General features: G+C 35.7%; 2 protein-coding genes and 1 pseudogene across 2 annotated transcripts; 1 reads left to right on the top strand and 2 right to left on the bottom strand.

Annotated features, from left to right (window-relative positions):
- Positions 1-111: 111 nt before the first annotated feature.
- On the bottom strand, positions 112-4043 carry LOC108807094 (D-xylose-proton symporter-like 1; annotated as a pseudogene).
- A 503-nt stretch (positions 4044-4546) lies between these two features.
- On the bottom strand, positions 4547-6665 carry LOC108806823 (probable NADH dehydrogenase [ubiquinone] 1 alpha subcomplex subunit 12). Its single transcript, XM_018579020.2, has 5 exons — positions 6499-6665; positions 6316-6342; positions 5587-5678; positions 4969-5078; positions 4547-4866 (listed from the first exon to the last, which is right to left on the bottom strand). The coding sequence occupies exons 1-5, from the start codon at positions 6588-6590 to the stop codon at positions 4708-4710; spliced, it is 480 nt and encodes a 159-aa protein (XP_018434522.1). The 5' UTR covers positions 6591-6665; the 3' UTR covers positions 4547-4707.
- Positions 6666-8488: 1823 nt separating this feature from the next.
- On the top strand, positions 8489-15721 carry LOC130496793 (protein EXPORTIN 1B). The gene is made up of 32 exons (XM_056989258.1): positions 8489-8816; positions 9003-9119; positions 9217-9309; positions 9388-9459; positions 9577-9684; positions 9759-9841; positions 9974-10112; positions 10199-10267; positions 10348-10425; positions 10583-10645; positions 10736-10780; positions 10956-11063; positions 11184-11282; positions 11371-11574; positions 11777-11836; positions 11940-12050; positions 12211-12308; positions 12475-12583; positions 12802-12867; positions 12949-13047; positions 13172-13252; positions 13333-13422; positions 13509-13594; positions 13684-13764; positions 13877-14059; positions 14133-14199; positions 14334-14444; positions 14572-14679; positions 14775-14912; positions 15002-15139; positions 15215-15319; positions 15420-15721. Exons 1-32 carry the CDS (start codon positions 8718-8720, stop codon positions 15540-15542), a joined length of 3231 nt encoding a protein of 1076 aa, XP_056845238.1. The 5' UTR covers positions 8489-8717; the 3' UTR covers positions 15543-15721.
- Positions 15722-19666: the final 3945 nt, after the last annotated feature.

Raw genomic sequence — 19666 nt, 5'->3', positions numbered from 1 at the left:
TAAACTTTTTGGTTGCTTCCTGCTACAATGTTTCAGTGAACTTGGTTAGATACGAGTTCTGGTTTTGGTCTAGCCGGTTTGATTTTCTATCAAATGTTCTAAATATTTAAGAGTTTGTTTAATTCAATTCATATCTCATATCTTACTAATGAAAAATAATGTAGTGTATATGGGCAATGACAAGAAAAAAAATACACAAAAGAATAATGCAATAGAACAAAAATAGATGGGTGGCTTTTTGCATTATAGAAACATATTTAGAAAAATATTTAAAATTTTATAAGTTGTCAACGCACCAAACGTTTACCGCGAGCTGCACTCACCAATTCCGCGGTAAAAATGGCTACGCCCACTTGTGGTTGCTGCGTTTGCCATTCAGAGCCTCAAGCAATGAAGCATCATCAGTGAAAACGGAGCTAAGATGAGAAGAACTTTTTTTTAGAGACACTTGGCTTCAATCTCTTCAAGAGTGAGACCCTTCGTTTCAGGCACAATGAAGTATATGAAGAAGAGAGACACTATACATATCACTCCAAATCCAAAGAACAGCACTCCTGCTCCAAACAGCTCCTGCATAAAACATACCAGGTGAGCTAAAAAACAGAAGAAGATATGGAACAAACAAGATATATGTATATTGTGTTTACTTAGTGCATGATCAAATTGATTAACATAAATGATTGCAGCTTAGAAACACTCTTGAGTTAGCTAGCTAGGAGCTAAATGGGGAACCTCTAGTTAAACATGTTCTTCCAAAGTCATAGCTACGTTATCTATTGAGGAGTTTGTTGGTTCTGGAATCCTTACCTTTAAAGGTGAGAAAGCGAACGTCACAAGCGCGTTTGTGCCGAAATTTACAAGTACTGCTATGCTGATTCCTCTACCTCTTAATTTTAAGGGGAATATCTCTGAGATCATCAGCCAACCAATAGGGCCAAAGGATAACTGTGCAAGATTGATGACACATTAGTATAAATAGCTTAACGTTACCAAGAATGGAACTTTGATCAGAAAATCTGTGAAAAAAATTAACCTGATAGCAGCCCACATATAGTAGCAATGCAACCACAGCAACAGCTGGTACAGTGTTGTAAAAGATGTAGTATGACCCCAGGAGGAACAAAGAGACCACCTGTTACACAATTAAAAATACACAATAAGCTAAATTTCTGAATCAATTAGGTTTTCTATCTCATGTACATAAGACAAAAAAAAAGAAAGAGTGAAGATGCCAGAGGACAAACCATGCCACTAACACCACCAAAAAGTAAAGGCCTTCTTCCAAGTTTGTCAATCACTATAACAGCAACTCCAGTCATAACCAACTGCAAACATTAAAGTACTACATCAAAGTCTTCTAAAGGAAACATACAAGACCGTTTTAAAAATGTGCTAAGCATTTCATATACTTACAACGTCTAACATTAGCACCAGAGCACTTAAAAGCATACTAATCCTCAACATTTCATAGCTAACAGGATCTGATATCTAAAAATAGATGGAAGAAAACAAATACCTTCAATAGACCGAGTAGAATTGAGATCCGAGTTGCATCAGTTGCAGCAGAAAAGCCAGCAGTCTAGTAACATGTAATGTTAGTGGTACAAAGACATAAGTTATCTTGTTCAGAAATGAAAACAGAACATATATTACTAGAGATGAAAAGATAACCTGTAGTATTGATGGTGCATAGTAAAGTACACTTGGTTGCCCAGTTATCTGTAACCATTTCATAAAATATATATATTTAGCTATTTTTTCTTTCTCCTAAAGGACATTTGATGAAACTGACTGCACCAACCTGTTGTAACAAGACCAAACCACCAGCTATAGTGAGAGCTTTCAAGCACTTGCCTTGAAATATTTCACCAAGTGTAGCTTCTTTACCCTCACCCACAGAGGAAAGCTCAGCCAAGATCTCGTCCACCTGTTCAACAGCTGAGTCAACCACAACAGACCCTCTAAGCCGGCGAAGAGACCTGATCGCAGCCTGTTGAAGGCTCTCCACATTCCCTTTTCCCTGAAGAGAGCGAAGTAAAAGCCACCTAGGGGATGCTGGTAGACAGCACATTCCAATTCCCATGATAACTGGCACAGGGATGATCGTTGCGTACATGTAACGCCAACCAGATATAACAGTGACCCAGAGGCTACCGATCCCATAGCCTCCCTTCAAAAATTTATACGTGTCAGTTATGTGTAACTTCAAAACTGAGCAATAAATTTCTGATATCTGTAGAGCCTTTTGAGAACTTACAACCATACCAATGACGGTTGAGAACTCTTTTAGTGATATCATCCTTCCACGTATCTGACTTGGTGAAGTCTCCGCAATGTACATTGGAGCTGCGTGCATTGTCTACAATACATGAGAGAACATATCAGCTTTCAATTTTAAGAAGTGTACTCCAAAAGTTGCATGGGTTTCATAGAAAAAAAAATCTTAATCTGATTCTATCTCTCTTACCAGTCCAATCCCAATGCCATACATAAGGCGTCCAATTATCAGGACGGAGAAGACAGGTGCTAGTGAAGTCACAATGGCTCCAACTAGATAACAAAATGCAGCCAAGATCAGCTCCTTTCTTCTTCCTTGAAACAAATCAATCCAACAATTCAATTTCTTTCAGATAGAGATGTTTTTTTTTTGGATAAAATCAGATAGAGATGCTGGCTACTATGTAACAAGATTAAAAAATATCTTAAGAAACCAAACCTATTGTGTCAGCAATAGTAAATGCCACAATGGATCCAATTAAGGCACCGTACAAGGAGCCACTAGTCTGCAGAAACGTTTAATAACATTGTAAGCAAATGTATTTGGACCCGCAGCTCCTATAGGGAGGAAACAATAACAAAAAATTTAATGCAACAGCCAAACATGTGGAAGAACCAAGAAAGGTCAAAACTCACTATTATACCGACATCCACTGGAGACAAGTTGTACCATGATATCCCACTTAGCGTAGGAGACTGTACATGAAGAAAAAAAAAACAGAGTAATTAACAGAACTGTGAACGGCTTAGACCAATTAAACATATACATAAAACAGTAAAAATTCAAGGGTACAGAATGGCACTGCAGATACAGGTGTGAAGTTAAGGGAATCATTACCTTAATAGAAATGATTGCACAAGAAGTAGCACCAATCTCGTAACCAAAAAGCAAAGCTCCAAGAGCTGGAAAGAGAAACCTGTGCAATAAATGACACCTTCTTAGTAATGCTTTCATGTGCAAACCAAACACTTGCTTTTTTCAGCAGAAACATTGGAAATAAACTGTGAATAGCAACCACAGTTTTGCTGGGCCCACAGTTGGTGGTGTTTAATGACGACCTACCAAAGGAAAACGACAGAAGAAAAAAAAGAACTCACGAGGGAATGGCTGCAAGAACAGAGTAGTCTTCTGGCTGTGGTGTTTCTCCTTAATCAGAGGTTCTTTGACCGAGCTAATCCCACCTGAAGATGAATCACCAACCTACACAGGAACAAAAAAATTCAGATACGTGATTGGTAATATTCATTATTCAAAAATCAAGAAAGCTAAGGTCTAATCTCATGCTTACAAATTTGAAATCACAGTTTAGGCAAGTTGTTGCACATATTTACATGGAGATTCAAACTAATTTTCCAACCCTAAGAAGGAAGAAAAATTCAAACTCTAACCTAAATATTTGCATTCACAACTCTCTAAACTTCTTAACAAACAAAACTCAAACACACAATTTTTGACGGTGAACGGAGAAAAGTGGAGAGAGAATATAAAACGAAGCACGAAAACCTGTCCAAGAGAAACGATCGATTGCTTCTCGGAATCAAACACCATGGCTGCTGCGGCAGCTTGTTCACGGTGATCACGAGGTTCGTGAGTGAGGCTTGTTCAAGGAGAAGGAGATATAGAAGATCTCGCTCTCTCTGTGTTTGTACAGTTGAATTTGTCTAATTTTGAGCTCAACGAGGTTTGTATTTGAAGTGGTGAGAATTGTGAGGAAGAGAGAAGACGACCATTTTATTGCCCCAGTGTTATAACAACTGTCAACGGACATTTCAAATTAGGAGGAGGATCACTGTTTGGTCTCAGCGGATTAGTTTCCTTTTAAACGTTGTTTTCTGTTGTAATTATATAATTATTTTTTTGTCTTATGTCTTAACCTGATTAATTAATTTTCTTATAAAACATGTTTTATGTGCTTTTTCTTTTGTAATGCCAACAGCTAGAATATCCCGTTTATGAGAAAAAAATATCTCGCTTGTTTTAATATCTTCATGAAAGATATTTTTTCTTTGTTTTCAGCCATAAATTCTATATTTTTTTCTTTGTTTTCATGAGCATATTCTCATGTTTGTACCACTAGGGAGGGGTCATTGTAATTTACTTCTGTTGCTCTCATTTTTGCATAATTTATTTCTGTAATTTACATAGATTACTATACAAATCTACAAGTTCGTTTCATAAAAATTACAATTGATAAAGCTATTTTTCAAGATAATATTGTTATTTATAGTCCTCCACACTCCTCTCTCTCGAGGTGAAGGAAAGCTCAAGTAACCAAAATGAGATGAAACATTATCAATTACACAATTCCATAAACCCAATTGTTCAACTTTAGATCCAAAAGATTTTGCTTTTTATTCAAAGAGACAGAAACAAACAACAAATAACTCAAGAGAGATTCTCAAAGAGCGTAAACAAGAGCTCTCACATTCTTACTTGATCTTGGTGGGTACCCATGGTTGGTACCTAGTCCAGTTCTTTTGCCCCGGGTTCAAGGTATGTCCTTTGGAATGGTAAATGTATGCATCACCTTCTCCAGAGAAGTTCTCCTTATGCTCAATCCCATACCTTTTTGGTTTCTGACTCAACAGCTTCAAACAGAGAAAGAAAGGGGGAGAGACATTATTGGATTTTCTTTCAACAACTCATATCAACAAACCCTGAAGCGGATTTGGAATAGGCTTTAGTAATACCTCATCTCCAGTGTGATCAGTGATGAAATGAAGCCATCCGTGCCACTCGGCTGGTACTTGCGATGCGTTGTAACGATCCTTGGATGCGTACTCTACCCATCTGTGTCTACCTGTTAGCAAGAGACTCAATGTTACAATGTAAAATCAAATTAGCTAAACACCCTTTATATACACATTTATAGTTTCCCCATTATGTCTTCAACAGATAAAAAGATCTTTTAAGGGAGACGTTCACCACATATATCCTTAAAACTATCATATGGAGTTATGGACTGGATTTGATTTTGCTTCGATAACAACTTAGTCATTTCCTAAACAAGGCTATACAAATCTCTGCTGAACTAGGTTAAAAGGCTCAACTTATCTTACTCCGACTTCATTGAGTCATCGGATTACGGTGTGATCTAGGAACTAACAGATGCTGGTTGGATAAAAAAAAGTTATATGGTTAAACCAAATGCTACAATTCAGAGTAGAGAAGACATCTGAAGTCAACTAGTTTATTGGAAGAGCGATGTTTGGTATCATGAATACTACAGTGGCGTCAGTATTTTTAGCAAAACTATGGCTTAGAAAGCATGGCTACATCAAGTTATTAGAAGAAAAAAAATCACGTACCGTATTGAGTATCACCCAGCTTCTGGTAGTATTTGTTACCGAACTTGTCGACACCAACAAGTGTTGCTCCTATGTTGTGTATTTTAGTTTGCCTTGAATGATCAAACAAGAGACACCAAAAAATTATATCGGTCAGAAACTATGACTCAACAGCAAGGTCAAATATTAAACAAGGTGGAAACAAAACACAAATATTCAAGTATATTATGTGATACACACTAAAAATGGGAACCAGCAAACGAACAAAAGATGGATGTCATGATGCTAAGCAAAATCAAAGTAGTATATAATCGTAGTTATCAGTAACGGCAGAACAAATGACACCACTTTGCAAATACTCGAAAAGAGTATATTTTGCAAAGTCTCACGTTTATATACACAACACTGTATTAAATAATAATCTAAAAACGTTAGATCCAGCTCCATATGCTTATAGCAAGCATGAAGAAATGACCTTTAAGCAACGTTGATGTAAATGCCAGCCAAATTACCCAATTATCTAGAGCCTATTAGAACAAACATATTCAACTTAAACTAAAATACACTATCTTTCAACCCTATTGTGATCATCTATGAAGTAATTGGTGCACATATATAAGAAAATGACAACGAGCTTGACTTACAAAGGATTCTTGAACAATCAATTGAATTATATATATATATATATTATATATAATCTCTAGAGAAGTGAAACAATAAGCAGTGAATATCAGAGATAGATATACTTACAAGAGGTTCCCATCTGGTAGGCATCTCCTGCAATCAGGGAAACAACAATTCAAAGGAACCAATTAGAACATGGACAGATTGTCTTGCAAAACCCTAAAAAAACTCTTGCTAATTGCTAAGATTTACGGAATCTAATCAAATCCACGAGATCGCAAAAAATGAAATAAGCTGAGAAGAACTTACAGGAAGCCTTCTTCACGGATCATCCTGAGGAAACCGCCGAGACCTTTCTCTCTAATCGTCTCTAACGCACTCTTCGCCACCGTCAAAGCCATCGCTTTTTTTCCTCTTCACCTCTCTCACTCGGATTCGCCTGGATATTCGATTTCGACGTTCGTCTTCGAACTCCAAACAACAAGGGACAGATACAATAGACATTATCCAAAACGCACCGTTTCGATTTGTTGGGCTTTGTGTGCTTTACATGCTTCGCCTTGATTGATATTTTGTGGCCCATAATTTGTGGGGAAAGTGGGCTATTATGGCTCAGATCCTGATGCTTTGGTTAAAATAATACTAAACTGTAACATTATTTATCACCAATATTGACATAATTAACCAATGAATTATTTTTCATGAACTTTTTTATATAAAAAAGACTAGTTTTGTAGTGAAGATAGAGGGAGATAGGAAGGAAAAAAGAAGAGAAAAGTAATTTTGGTTAGTTAGTAAATTATGATTTTTTGTGTTAATGAGTTTGCAATTTCCAAACTTTATAACCTGTATTTTTTTTAATATAGGTTATCTTGAAAATTTTGTAGTAAATGAGAAAAGAAAAAGAAAAAAGGGAGGAGAGGGAGTGGAGTAAATATTTGCTCTTGTTTGAATTAGAATACATTTGTTTTGTGTATTGTCACTTTCTTTTAACAGTATCTAGAAGAAAAAATAAGAGGAAAATAGTTTTTACCTCATTAATAAAATTTCGAGGTAAATAAAAGTATTTTTTAAGTAATTAATTTTTCTTCTTGATTATTCACTCTAAATGTGAAATGCAGTCAAAACCATAAACTTTGACCAATACACAGATAGTAACAAAATATACCATTTAGCATAATTTTTAATATTATAACTCATCTATATATTATAAAAATATTTAAAATAGTTAAATAATCTTTTTGTATAGAAACAGTGTATTGCCAATGGTTATTCAATTTAATTATATAAGCCTTTCCTTTTATTCCATTCCCATGTATTGACATAAAATATTACATAACCTTTCATTATATTTAATTCCAAGTATATCGTTTTAAATGGCGTATCTGCGCTACAATAATACAAAAGAAAAAACTAGTCAAAACCGTTGACCGGAAACTCGCTAGGCGTTACGCGTGCGGCGCATCCGGGCCTAGCGATTTATTAAAAAATCGGAAAAAAATCGGGGAATACGCGGGGAGGAATTTTTGGTACTTTTATATGTATAATATCATATTTATATCTATAATACAAAATATTTATGTATGATATCCTATTTATATCTGTAATACAAGATATTTATGTATAATACATATTTAATTATAAACATCATTTGTACTAGGATTTACAAAATTTTAAATACATACTAAATTAGATCACAAAGTATAACTATACTTCTTTTATATCACATCTAATATAAAAAAAATCCAATTACAAGTTACAAGAAACCAAAAAAAATTGGTGGAAAACATCTGCAAAAAATGTTGGGTAAAATACAGGTAGTAAAAGTTTTGTAGGGAGCAATATCCTAAATTATATGATTTAGTTGTCACGTGTTATCAAAGCAGTGATACAATGCTTCCACTATAACTTATTAACTTTAGGATCTGAGTCACTTTCTTCTTCTTCGATCTATTTGACTGTAAATTTTTTTGACTGAATCTTTTTCTTGTGTTCATGACACACAAAGCTAATTACCGGACAAGAAAAAAAGGTCTTTGTATCAGTCTGTAATCGCTCTTTTAGCTCTGTCTTTCTATTCAATTGAGAAGATTCCAATCTACTGTAGAATCAACGATTTTGTGGACCAACCGATTTCGTCGATTATGCGGCCGCGTTTTGGAGTCAACGCTCTTTACTCGGGTCACCGTTTTATGCAACCGAAGTGGCTCAACTCGCAACGTTACCCACCCGCATCACGTTTACTCGCCCGTATAATCGCCTCCGCGTCCGAGTTTTAGAACAAGGGTCAAAACCCTTGGACGGTCAACATAATAAGAACTCTAGAAGTCCTTCCTTCCTTTTTTTCCTCTCCCTCCCTGCGTCAATCTCAGGCTTCCTTCTTCTTCATAAACCTCTCTCGATAACATATATAAACCGCCTCTCCCTTAACCCTCTGCAAAACACCTCGCTCTCTATACAAAACTTCTTCTCCGTGTCTCCGTCTCTCTTCGTCGACCTTCGTTGATTCTCAACTTCCCTCCCGCGCGATGGCTGCCGAGAAGTTACTGGACTTGAGTCAGCCTATCGACGTCGCTTTGCTCGACGCCACCGTTGGGGCCTTCTACTCAACAGGATCTAAAGATGAAGTAAGTCCATTGGCCTATGGTTCCTAATCGATGAACAATAAACGAATCAATCCTTCGTCTTGTTTTCTTAATCTGCTGATTGCTTAATTCGATTAGGGCGTTCGCCTCTTCGATTTATAGGGTTTTGGAATTGGATCTGTGTGTTGATTTTAAATGATGAAAACATTGTTTGTTTGTTTGTTTCAGAGAGCTGCTGCGGATAATATCCTGCGGGAATTGAAAGCCAACCCTGACACCTGGCTTCAAGTGGTTCACATTTTACAAAGCACCAAGAGTACACATACCAAGTACTTTGCTCTTCAGGTGAGTTTTTGCTTGCTTATTCACCTTCCAAATAAGGTTTTGCTATAGAGAGAGGGAACAAAAAAAAAAGAGAGATGTTATGGATTCCACTTTTCAGGTGCTAGAAGGTGTTATCAAATACAGGTGGAATGCCTTACCCGTTGAACAACGTGATGGAATGAAGAATTACATCTCTGAAGTCATCGTCCAGGTATAATATATTAGTTTAGAGGTTGTTTAGTTAGAACTAAGATGCAACGTTTTGACATCGGACTTTCTTATCGTGTAGCTCTCAGGGGATGAAGGATCTTTCAGATCGGAAAGGCTTTATGTCAACAAGTTAAATGTCATTCTCGTTCAGGTATATATATGTCTTCAGGGTTTCATGCTGATAAGAGTGATCCCTCCTTTTTTTTTTTTTGATTTGAGTCCTTCTTGTGTGTTTACTATCTGTTTATTTGTGGTGTGCTTAATACAGATCGTGAAACATGAGTGGCCTGGGAAGTGGAGGAGCTTTATTCCTGATTTAGTTAAAGCTGCTAAAACTAGCGAGACTATCTGTGAGAATTGCATGGCTATTTTGAAGGTAAGTCTTGTCTAACTACTTTTGCATTAAGTTCCATGATGTAGTTTTTAAATAACATTCCTTGTTTTCGTTAGCTCCTGAGCGAAGAGGTCTTTGATTTCTCAAGAGGAGAGATGACTCAGCAGAAGATTAAGGAGCTGAAAGAGTCCCTAAACAGGCAAGTTAGACTTTTCTGGTAGTTTAATTTATTAGAATTAAAGAATGATCAAGAGCACACTGTGTTCAAAATCTTGCCATAAATGTTCAACTGATGATACTCTACTGACTTATTCTGTTTTGTAATGTGCAGCGAGTTTCTACTCATTCATGAGTTGTGCCTATATGTTCTCTCAGCTTCCAAAAGACCAGAGCTTATACGTGCTACGCTCTCTGCATTGCATGCCTATCTTTCTTGGATTCCGCTTGGCTATATATTCGAGTCACCCTTGGTAATATATTTGTAATATAAGTGGACTTAGAGAGGTTAACAAGTCTCACATTTGCGATATCCTTACTACTGTTCTCGTCTTCGCAGCTGGAGACCCTCCTTAAATTCTTCCCTGAGCCAGCATATAGGAATCTCGCTCTTCAATGTCTGTCAGAGGTATGCTGGTTTATAGTCCGGGTATTTTTGGTGTCACTATTTCACTGTCACCGTCTAATGGCTTGTGTGTTATCTGGCAGGTTGCAGCTCTTGATTGTGGGGACTTCTACAATGGGCAATATGTCAAGATGTACAGCATTTTCATGGGACAGTTGCAGGTAATGCTGCTTCTCTTTTTTTGTTGGTTATGTTCATTGATGTTTCAAGACTTTCAGTTTAAGCTGATTATGTACTCTATCTGGTCGTTTATGGTATTTACCTTATTATCTTAACTTTTTAAGTTACATTGGCTTACTTTTGTTTTCATGTCTGCAGGCAATGCTTCCTTTAGATATCAATATCCCAGAGGCATATTCAAATGGAAGTGACGAGGAACAGGCAAGTCTTTTACTAACATTAGGTTCCGACCATCCCATATCTTACTGTAACACTTCGAGATATTGACTGTATATTTGTTTTTACCTCTAGGCTTTTATCCAGAACTTGGCACTGTTTTTCACTTCATTTTTCAAGGTAATTTTCTTTCCTTGTGGAGTAAGATGTGTTATGTGGGGGTTTCCTTGAATTTTAGGCTTTATGTTGTAAACGAGGGATGAGGGTTTGCATTTATTTATTCTAGTCTTTGTTCTTTCATATATTTATATGCATTTCAAAAATAGTAATATTGCTCTCTGTCCTTCGCTTGCAGTCACATATAAAAGTCCTAGAATCTGCACCCGAGATTGTTTCTTTACTACTTGTTGGTCTCGGATATCTCATTAACATTTCATATGTTGATGACACTGAAGTATTCAAGGTAATGTGAATCATCTTTATACTTTTTGATGTTTACTAATAATACTATTAGAAGAATTATCTCATGTTATTTGTAAATGCTTTGGAAATTGATAGTTTTTGCTTGCTTATGAGTGAACAGGTTTGTTTGGACTATTGGAATTCACTAGTTTCGGAGTTATTTACGTTGCATCATCATGTCGGCCACCCTGGTCTAACTCCAAGTCTGTTTGGATTGCAAGTATGGCTTCTCTAGATTCTTGCATAAGATGGAGATTAGGGTTGTATATTGTGCTACTTACGTTTTGTCTTGATTTGCCTATTGTTAGATGGCTTGCCTTCCGCGTACGGCTGGTAGCATCAAACCGGAAGTCACAGAGCGACAAAAACTTTATGCTGATCCATTGTCAAAATTAAGGGGGCTCATGATTAGTCGTATGGCTAAGCCTGAAGAAGTGATAATTGTTGAAGATGAAAATGGGAATATAGTCCGTGAAACTATGAAGGATAATGATGTTCTTGTCCAATATAAGGTATCTTCTGTTACATAAGATATACTAGATCCTCACAGGAGGCATGAATTTGTACATAATTATTAAACAAATTATATCCTTACTCGAATCACACTTATGATGCTATATTGGGAAGAAGTTCTATATAGTATTTTATTATATTGGCTCTACTCTAGGTTTCAATCATACGGTATTCTCATTTCATATATTTACACTGTTGCAGATAATGCGGGAGACATTAATCTACCTCTCGCACCTTGGTCATGAAGATACTGAAAGACAGGTACATATTACTAGAGATGTCAGGTTGTCCTTATTTTGTGAATTATTTGGAGGCTTGGCTGACCCTGTTGTATTGACGTCAACCTTTTGTTGTTCCTGCGAAGATGTTGAGTAAGCTAAGCAAACAGTTGAGTGGGGAGGAATGGACATGGAACAATCTGAACACTTTATGCTGGGCTATTGGATCTATTTCTGGTTCCATGGATGTTGACCAGGTAAGATCTCCGCTTTCATTGTTGTTTACTTGCATCTCCAACGAACAACATTTGAGAATTTTGTTTGTAATGCAGTAACAAATGCATTTTTTTGGCTCTAGCTATTTGGTAGCATCTTTCTAATGTTACTAGTGCTCTCATTGTCGTGTCTTTATTTCAGGAAAACAGATTTCTGGTGATGGTTATTCGTGATTTGTTAAGTTTATGTGAAATCATCAAGGGAAAAGACAATAAAGCTGTTATTGCAAGCAACATCATGTGAGTTTGTTTGTACATTATAAATGCTAATATGGAAACCTGCTTGATACTTACTTAGTGTGAGATTATTTACTATAAATGGATCACATGTTCCTTGGTAGCATGATATCATCCTAAAACTTGAACTTGTTCATTTGATCTTTGTCTTCTTGTACATTCGTTTTAGGTATGTTGTTGGACAGTACTCGAGGTTCTTAAGGGCTCACTGGAAGTTTCTGAAAACAGTTGTTCATAAGCTGTTTGAATTCATGCATGAGACACATCCTGGTGTTCAGGTACTTCTTCTCGTTTTAAAGTTACACTTTAGAATTCGTGCTGAAGTTACAGTTTCTTGGCTGAATCCTTCATAATGAAGTAGGACCGATTGAAAAAATTGATTTCATAACCATTCATGTACCAACAATTATTACATTTCAACGTTCATAGAAGTTATTGTTGCTTTCCATGCGGTCTGGTTTTCTGCTCAAGCTAATATCCTACCTTGTCCTTTCAGGACATGGCGTGTGATACATTCTTGAAAATTGTTCAAAAATGCAGGCGCAAATTCGTTATTCTTCAGGTATGTACTGGTTCATTTAATGCACATTTCAACCCTTTACTTTATCATCTAAAATGGGGTCATCTTTGTTTTTTCTTTTAGGTTGGAGAGAAGGAGCCATTTGTATCTGAACTTCTGTCAGGCCTTGTTACTATTGTTGGAGATCTTGAGCCTCATCAGATTCACACTTTTTATGAATCTGTACGTGTTTTTGGTCGTGTTTCGTTTATGGAGATGGGAAGCTATTTCTTACCGTGATCTCACTCTGTCTCTCTCTCTCTCTCTCTCTCTCTCTCTCTCTCTCTCTCTCTCTCTCTCTCTCTAGGTCGGTAGTATGATCCTGTCAGAAACAGATCCTCAGAAGAGGAGTGAATATATACAGAGGTTGATGGATCTCCCGAATCAGGTCTGTTATTAAGCAAAAAGGCACTGTTAAGCTTCTGTTTCCATGGCTTCTAAAGTTTTTTTTTTCCTTCTTCAATGTAGAAATGGACAGAAATTATAGGCCAAGCACGTCAGAATGCAGATATCCTCAAAGACCCAGATATGATACGTACTGTGCTTAGTATCCTCCAGGTCTGACATCATATTACGTTGGTATACGCTTTTTATTCATCTTCTAGAGTTAGTTGGACCCTTTTTTTACTTATATTTGTATGCAGACAAATACGAGAGTTGCAACTTCACTAGGAACATATTTCTTATCTCAAATCTCGTTGATCTTTTTGGATATGCTGAATGTTTATAGGTAACTTTTCTATACTTCTTTATATGTTTACATACTTTTTATCTCCCTATTTAGTAAGCATCGGCTTTATTCTTCCTCTTGTGCACCAGAATGTACAGTGAACTCGTGTCAAGCAACATTGCTGAAGGTGGCCCGTATGCTTCGAGGACATCTGTTGTTAAACTTCTAAGGTATGATGGCTTTCTGCACCAAATTAAAAAAAAAAATCACAGATCTTGACGCCCTTTATTATATTTACAAACTTGAATGATATATATACATCTTTTATGCTTCATGGAACAGATCTGTTAAGAGAGAAATCCTTAAGTTGATAGAAACTTTTCTAGACAAAGCTGAATACCAGCCACACATTGGCAAACAGTTTGTTCCACCGATGATGGATCCAGTTCTTGGTGACTATGCAAGAAATGTTCCCGATGCAAGGGAGTCCGAAGTTTTATCACTCTTCGCAACAATAATAAACAAGTATGTCTTTTGTCCCTGTTGATGCATGCCTTATCAAAAGAGAAGTCTTAACATGGAAATGTGTTTGTTTTAGGTACAAGGTTAATATGCAAGATGAAGTGCCTCGCATTTTTGAAGCTGTTTTCCAGTGCACTTTGGAGGTAACAAATTCTATGGTCCATGAAAAGGAAAACTTGTCTTTTGTTTCATTCTCAACCTTTACCCGGTAGTTATGAATACAAGGAACTAGTTAGTGAGGGCTGATTCGTTTGCTCAACTTTTTTTTTGTATGCAGATGATCACTAAGAACTTTGAAGATTATCCAGAGCACCGCCTCAAGTTTTTCTCGTTACTTCGTGCTATTGCGACTTATTGTTTCCCTGCCTTGGTACAGTTGTCAAGTGAGGTTGGTGTTTATTATGGTCTTGCATTTAGTTTTCTTCACCTGGTCTTAAGAGAGTTATTAGCACTTTCTAGACTAATTTGGTTTAATGGTATCCCTGAGCTTTTCCCTTTTTTGTGCCTCTCATCAGCAACTGAAGCTAGTGATGGATTCAGTTATCTGGGCGTTTAGGCATACCGAAAGAAACATCGCTGAAACAGGGCTGAATCTCTTGCTGGAGCTGCTGAAAAAGTTTCAGGTTTCGAAATTTCCATGTTTCACTTCTAATCCTCCATTGGTTTGTGCCATTTAAGTGCGTGATCTGTAACATGTTCCTATCTCTAATTGTAACAGAAGTCTGACTTCTCTAACCAATTCTACCGGACGTACTTTATGCAAATTGAGCAAGAAATATTCGCCGTCTTGACCGATACCTTCCACAAGCCTGGGTTCAAGCTTCATGTGTTGGTGCTACAACATCTATTTTCCCTGGTAATATTAATACATATACACGCACAATCCACCATTTGCTAGTTTCTGCAGTTTTCTTAAGGAAGGTTCATGTTTTAAAAACATTTCAGGTTGAGAGCAAATCTTTGACGGAACCTCTGTGGGATGCTTCAACAGTACTTCAGCAATACCCAAACAATGCTGCCTTTGTTCTTGAATACACCATCAAGCTTCTAAGCTCATCATTCCCAAATATGACTACATCTGAGGTAATTTAACTAACATTAACCAAAGGATTTGCTCTTTCATTGCCAACTTAATCTTTTGACATTACAAACAAACAGGTGACGCAATTTGTGAATGGACTTTACGAGTCGAGAAGTGACATTGCGAGATTTAAAGAGAACATACGAGACTTCCTTGTACAATCCAAAGAGTTTTCTGCTCAGGTATTATAATAGTTTTAACTACAAACATTTGGTTTCTCTCCAATAAACAGTACATTTCGTTCAAACTGTATTTTGAATGGATTTGTTTTTTGTTTTTCAGGATAACAAAGATCTATATGCTGAAGAAGCTGCAGCTCAAATTGAGAGAGATATACAAAAGATGCTTTTGGTTCCTGGACTTGTTGCTCCTAACGAGATTCAAGACGACATGGCTGATTCATAAACTATTTCTTAGGATTAATTTATTCAGTGGATCTTGTTTTTTTTCTTTCTTTTACATCGAACATATTTTATTAAGCTGAGCCGAACATCTCATAAGTGAGACAAATATAAAATTATGTTTAATGTCCCCAAAGTAACTCTTTCCTTTTCGAAATATAATTTTTAGAGGCGTTTTACATTTTTTACAAGGCTTTACTGGCAAAACAAGCCTGGAGATTTATCAAGAACCTAAGCTCTTGGGTGGCTAGAGGTTTCGAAGCTAAATACTACAGAAGTTTTTGCAAGCTAAAACCTATCAATGATCAAGCTATGCTTGGAGAAATTTGATTCAAACACAAGAACTCATAGAGAAGGGGATTCAATGGAGAGTTGGCAATGGTCCATCTACAAATGTCTAAAAGATAAATGGATTCCATATGATCCCCAGCTCCTGCTCATGGTCTTGGTGTAGGTCAAGTGTCAAATCCAGATCTAAAAGTTAAGGATCTGTTCAGAAAAGGAACAACACAATGGGATAAAGAAAAAATGAATGAGCTAATGGATCAGCCTGATGTGCAAAGGATCCTACAGATTAGACCAAGTGTCACAGATAAAAAGATGATATCCTAGTTTGGCGATATGATAAAAGTGGGCAGTATACTTCAAAGTTTAGTCAGTTATCATCTACAGAGACGAATACCGCAAGCTCATCTTCAGGACGAGCACAATCAAACAGCAATACCAGAAGAACTCAAGCAAGTATCTACTTCAATATGATCTCTTTAGTATACCACCAAAACATAAAGCATTCTGCTGGAGAGTTGCACATAATGCTGTAGCAGTGGCTGATAATCTAAAAAGAAGAGGAATACGTCTAATACGGATTGTAATCTCTGAGGAGAAGGTACAGAAACCTTAAACCATTTGCTGTTTGAATGTCGAATATCCAAGGAAGTATGGTCTCTAGCACCTACTAGATTCAACAAGGAGCATCGGAGCAATACAACGTTACTTAGAAGAATGACAAAAATGATAGAAGGAGCAAAAAAGGACTCACAAGAGCTCATTGCTCTGTTTTTGCGATGGAGAATTTGGAAAGCAAGGAATAGATTGGTCTATGAGAACAAAAGAGAACAAATTTTTCACATAATCAAGCTTGCTATAGCTGACTATCATTTGTGGAATGAAGCAAATAAATTGAAAGAAGAGGAATCACATTCTCAAAACATCCAAGCGCTCACGCTACAAAACTTTATTCCTGTTGAAGCAGAATACTATTGCTTAACAGACGCGTCTTGGACAAAACAAACAGAGATAGCTGGAATAGGGTGGGCCTTGTATCGAGAAGAAAGCACTCTAATAGTTCAAGTAAGCTGAGCAATGAAGGCAACAGAGACTGCTCTGCAGGCAGAAGGCTTGGCCACTCTCATGGCTGTTCAGCAAATAAAAGGCTTCTTTCTCATACAACAATATAGCGTTTCTGAGCGATAATCAGCAGCTGGTAAAGCAGCTGAACCACTTCACTCAACCAGGAGTGAAACAGGAGAATTATGCACCTGAGCTACCCATCATAGTACAAGACATATCATCTCTTGCAAGAAATTAGATGTGTACTTTTCATAAAATACAGAGATTGTATAATAGATGTATAGATGAGTTGGCCAAATGTGCTAGAAGAAACATCCAAGAATATAAAATCACTTGGCCAACTTAAACTTGTTGTAATTAGACCAATTTAATTTATTAAGTATTCATGATTGGTTGTGCTGTATATAATATTAAAACAAGAATATTTTTAAATGGTAATATATATATATATATGCATGTTTGGCTAAAACATTTTTTCTCAAAAATGTTTTTTTCCTAAAAAAAGAAAATTAATAAAAAAATTAATAAAAAATAGTGAAAGAAAGGCCAATCTAAATATTTTTAAGACTACGTGATTTTTACATGCTCATTTATGGATATAAACATTTATGAAATAATTAAATTATAAGAATTATTAAATATTTTCTTTTGTTTGTTTATGCGTATCAGGTTATTTATAATTTATATGTATGATAAATAAATAAAATTATACTAAGTATCATTATGTTGCCATCTTAATTAGATATTTGATTTTTAAATAATATATTTTTTATAATTCAAATATTTTTTTGGTATATTGAGTTACTTTTATTCTTTTAAGTTGATTTTTAATTTTTATTTGTTTTCTTAATTATGTTAAAATTGAATTATTATTTTTTCTTAATTTAAAGTATTTCAGTACATCCCTCTTTTTGTAATCAAATTTCAGTTATATTTATATGTTTAGTAAAATATCATATCTCTAAAAAATATTAAAAAGTAAAAAAAAAACTTTTTTGAGCTAAAAAAAAAAAGAAAAAGTAAAAATCACTAGTCAAGAAATATATAATATTTTATATCAGTCATAGTGGTTTAAATATTTTTAAACCAAGATAAAATATCGAGAGAGAAAATCAAGTCGAATCTCTCTCTCTCTCTCTCTCTCTCTCTCTCTCTCTCTCTCTCTCTCTCTCTCTCTCTCTCTCTCTCTCTCTCTCTCTCTCTCTCTCTCTCTCTCATGTAATCGAAGACTGCTTAGGTTTTTAATCATATCCTTTGGTTTACATCCTTTCTAGCTTTTTTTTATGGTTCCTTGGTTCTTTAAAAGCTTGTTCTTGCGCGAAATTAGTTCAAAATCAATTATTCAAGAGATTCATCAAACCATAAATGACATCACAAAATCCCTAGCTAGTTAGATCTGACAATTTTATTTCGATTGTTTCTCTTGCTATTTTGACATCGCAACATTCCTAATTAGATCTTGGCATTCATCGGTATCCCTCTTTTTCTGTTTGCATCTTTCTTGTGTTAATAACCTTGTCAGAACGTTTTGTTAATTAGCTTGTGTTTTGATTAGTTCTCATTCTCTGAATATCTTGTGTTGATTGAAGCTTTTGTTTTGTGATTCTTTCAAATTAAATATTCAACATATTCATCAAATACCAATTTCCAGAGGTTTCGAGTAGTAATAGACATTTTTCCAGGTATATATGATCTTCAAATAGGTATATATGGTCTGAATATGGGTTGTTTTATGATGTAGATGCCGAGAAGGTTGTTTCGTCAGTTATATTAGCATACTTTAAAGACTACGATCTAGTCCGCCATCAGACCGAGTCCTTCAACATGTTCATAACACAAGATATTAGAGAAATGGTTCAAGAAACTCCAGAAATCAACATCTTGGATTATGTAAGTTTACTTAATTTGTTTTATTGTTTTGTTGGTTTACCATTAATTAGTTTGTTACTTGACTTTCCTTTTTTTTTGCGAAAAAATCGGTTTGAGCATATCTCTCTTTATCCCTCGATGACCACAAATGCATATGGAGACCACTTCCTTGTTCCCGAGAGAGGCATGGTTAAGAGGTTGCACGTATGTGTCTCCTATAAAGCTTAACGTAACTATTGAGAAGATAGGAGAAGTAGCCATCCGTCACAAGAATGTATTTATAATTAGATGCATTTGTATCGTAGTTATGATAATGAAAGTGATACACATATATGTATTCTTATGTGTGTGTGTGGTAGGTTCCCATCATGCTTCACTCGATGCCATGCCGATTATATGGTCGCTCTCCTGCTTATTTGATAAAGACGGGAGAATGTGCCTATAACAAAGGGAGATATTTCGTTGTTAATGGTATTGAAAGAGTTATAGTTTCCATCTATATATGTCTTCCAGACAAAGGAGTCCTATGTTGCTGCAATCTGTCTATGGATGAGAACCATAATAGATCTGCAAGGACATTGTTTGTGTGCCTACCTATTAATAGAAGTTCAAAATCGATAAGAGAACTGGTGTTTGATATTTTCTTCAAATCCTAATATATATATATATAAAGTATTTATGATTGGTTGAGCTATATATATATATATATATATATATAATATTTACAATGCTAAATGTATATATTTTGAGATATTCAAAGCTATGCAAAATATGTATTTTATTAGAATAAATGTTCAAATATATTAAATGGTAAATTTTATAAACATAACACATTTGAAAAATGATAATTTTGTATAAAATAATTATCAAATGAAAATGAATCTAATATAACAACATCTAAAATTCGAG

Source organism: Raphanus sativus, chromosome 6, assembly GCF_000801105.2.
Source record: "Raphanus sativus cultivar WK10039 chromosome 6, ASM80110v3, whole genome shotgun sequence".
In the NCBI taxonomy this organism is placed as follows: domain Eukaryota; kingdom Viridiplantae; phylum Streptophyta; class Magnoliopsida; order Brassicales; family Brassicaceae; genus Raphanus; species Raphanus sativus.
Note: the sequence above shows the minus strand (reverse complement) of the source record. Positions and strands in the feature narration are given on the sequence as shown.

Coding starts and splice junctions, on each gene's coding strand:
- LOC108806823 (XM_018579020.2), bottom strand. CDS start 6,590: ATGGCTTTGACGGTGGCGAAGAGTGCGTTAGAGACGATTAGAGAGAAA. Junction 6,343..6,498: donor ATCCGTGAAGAAGGCTTCCT/GTAAGTTCTTCT, acceptor CCCTGATTGCAG/GAGATGCCTACCAGATGGGA. Junction 5,679..6,315: donor CTACCAGATGGGAACCTCTT/GTAAGTATATCT, acceptor TGATCATTCAAG/GCAAACTAAAATACACAACA.
- LOC130496793 (XM_056989258.1), top strand. CDS start 8,718: ATGGCTGCCGAGAAGTTACTGGACTTGAGTCAGCCTATCGACGTCGCT. Junction 12,309..12,474: donor GTTATTGCAAGCAACATCAT/GTGAGTTTGTTT, acceptor CATTCGTTTTAG/GTATGTTGTTGGACAGTACT. Junction 12,584..12,801: donor AGACACATCCTGGTGTTCAG/GTACTTCTTCTC, acceptor TTGTCCTTTCAG/GACATGGCGTGTGATACATT.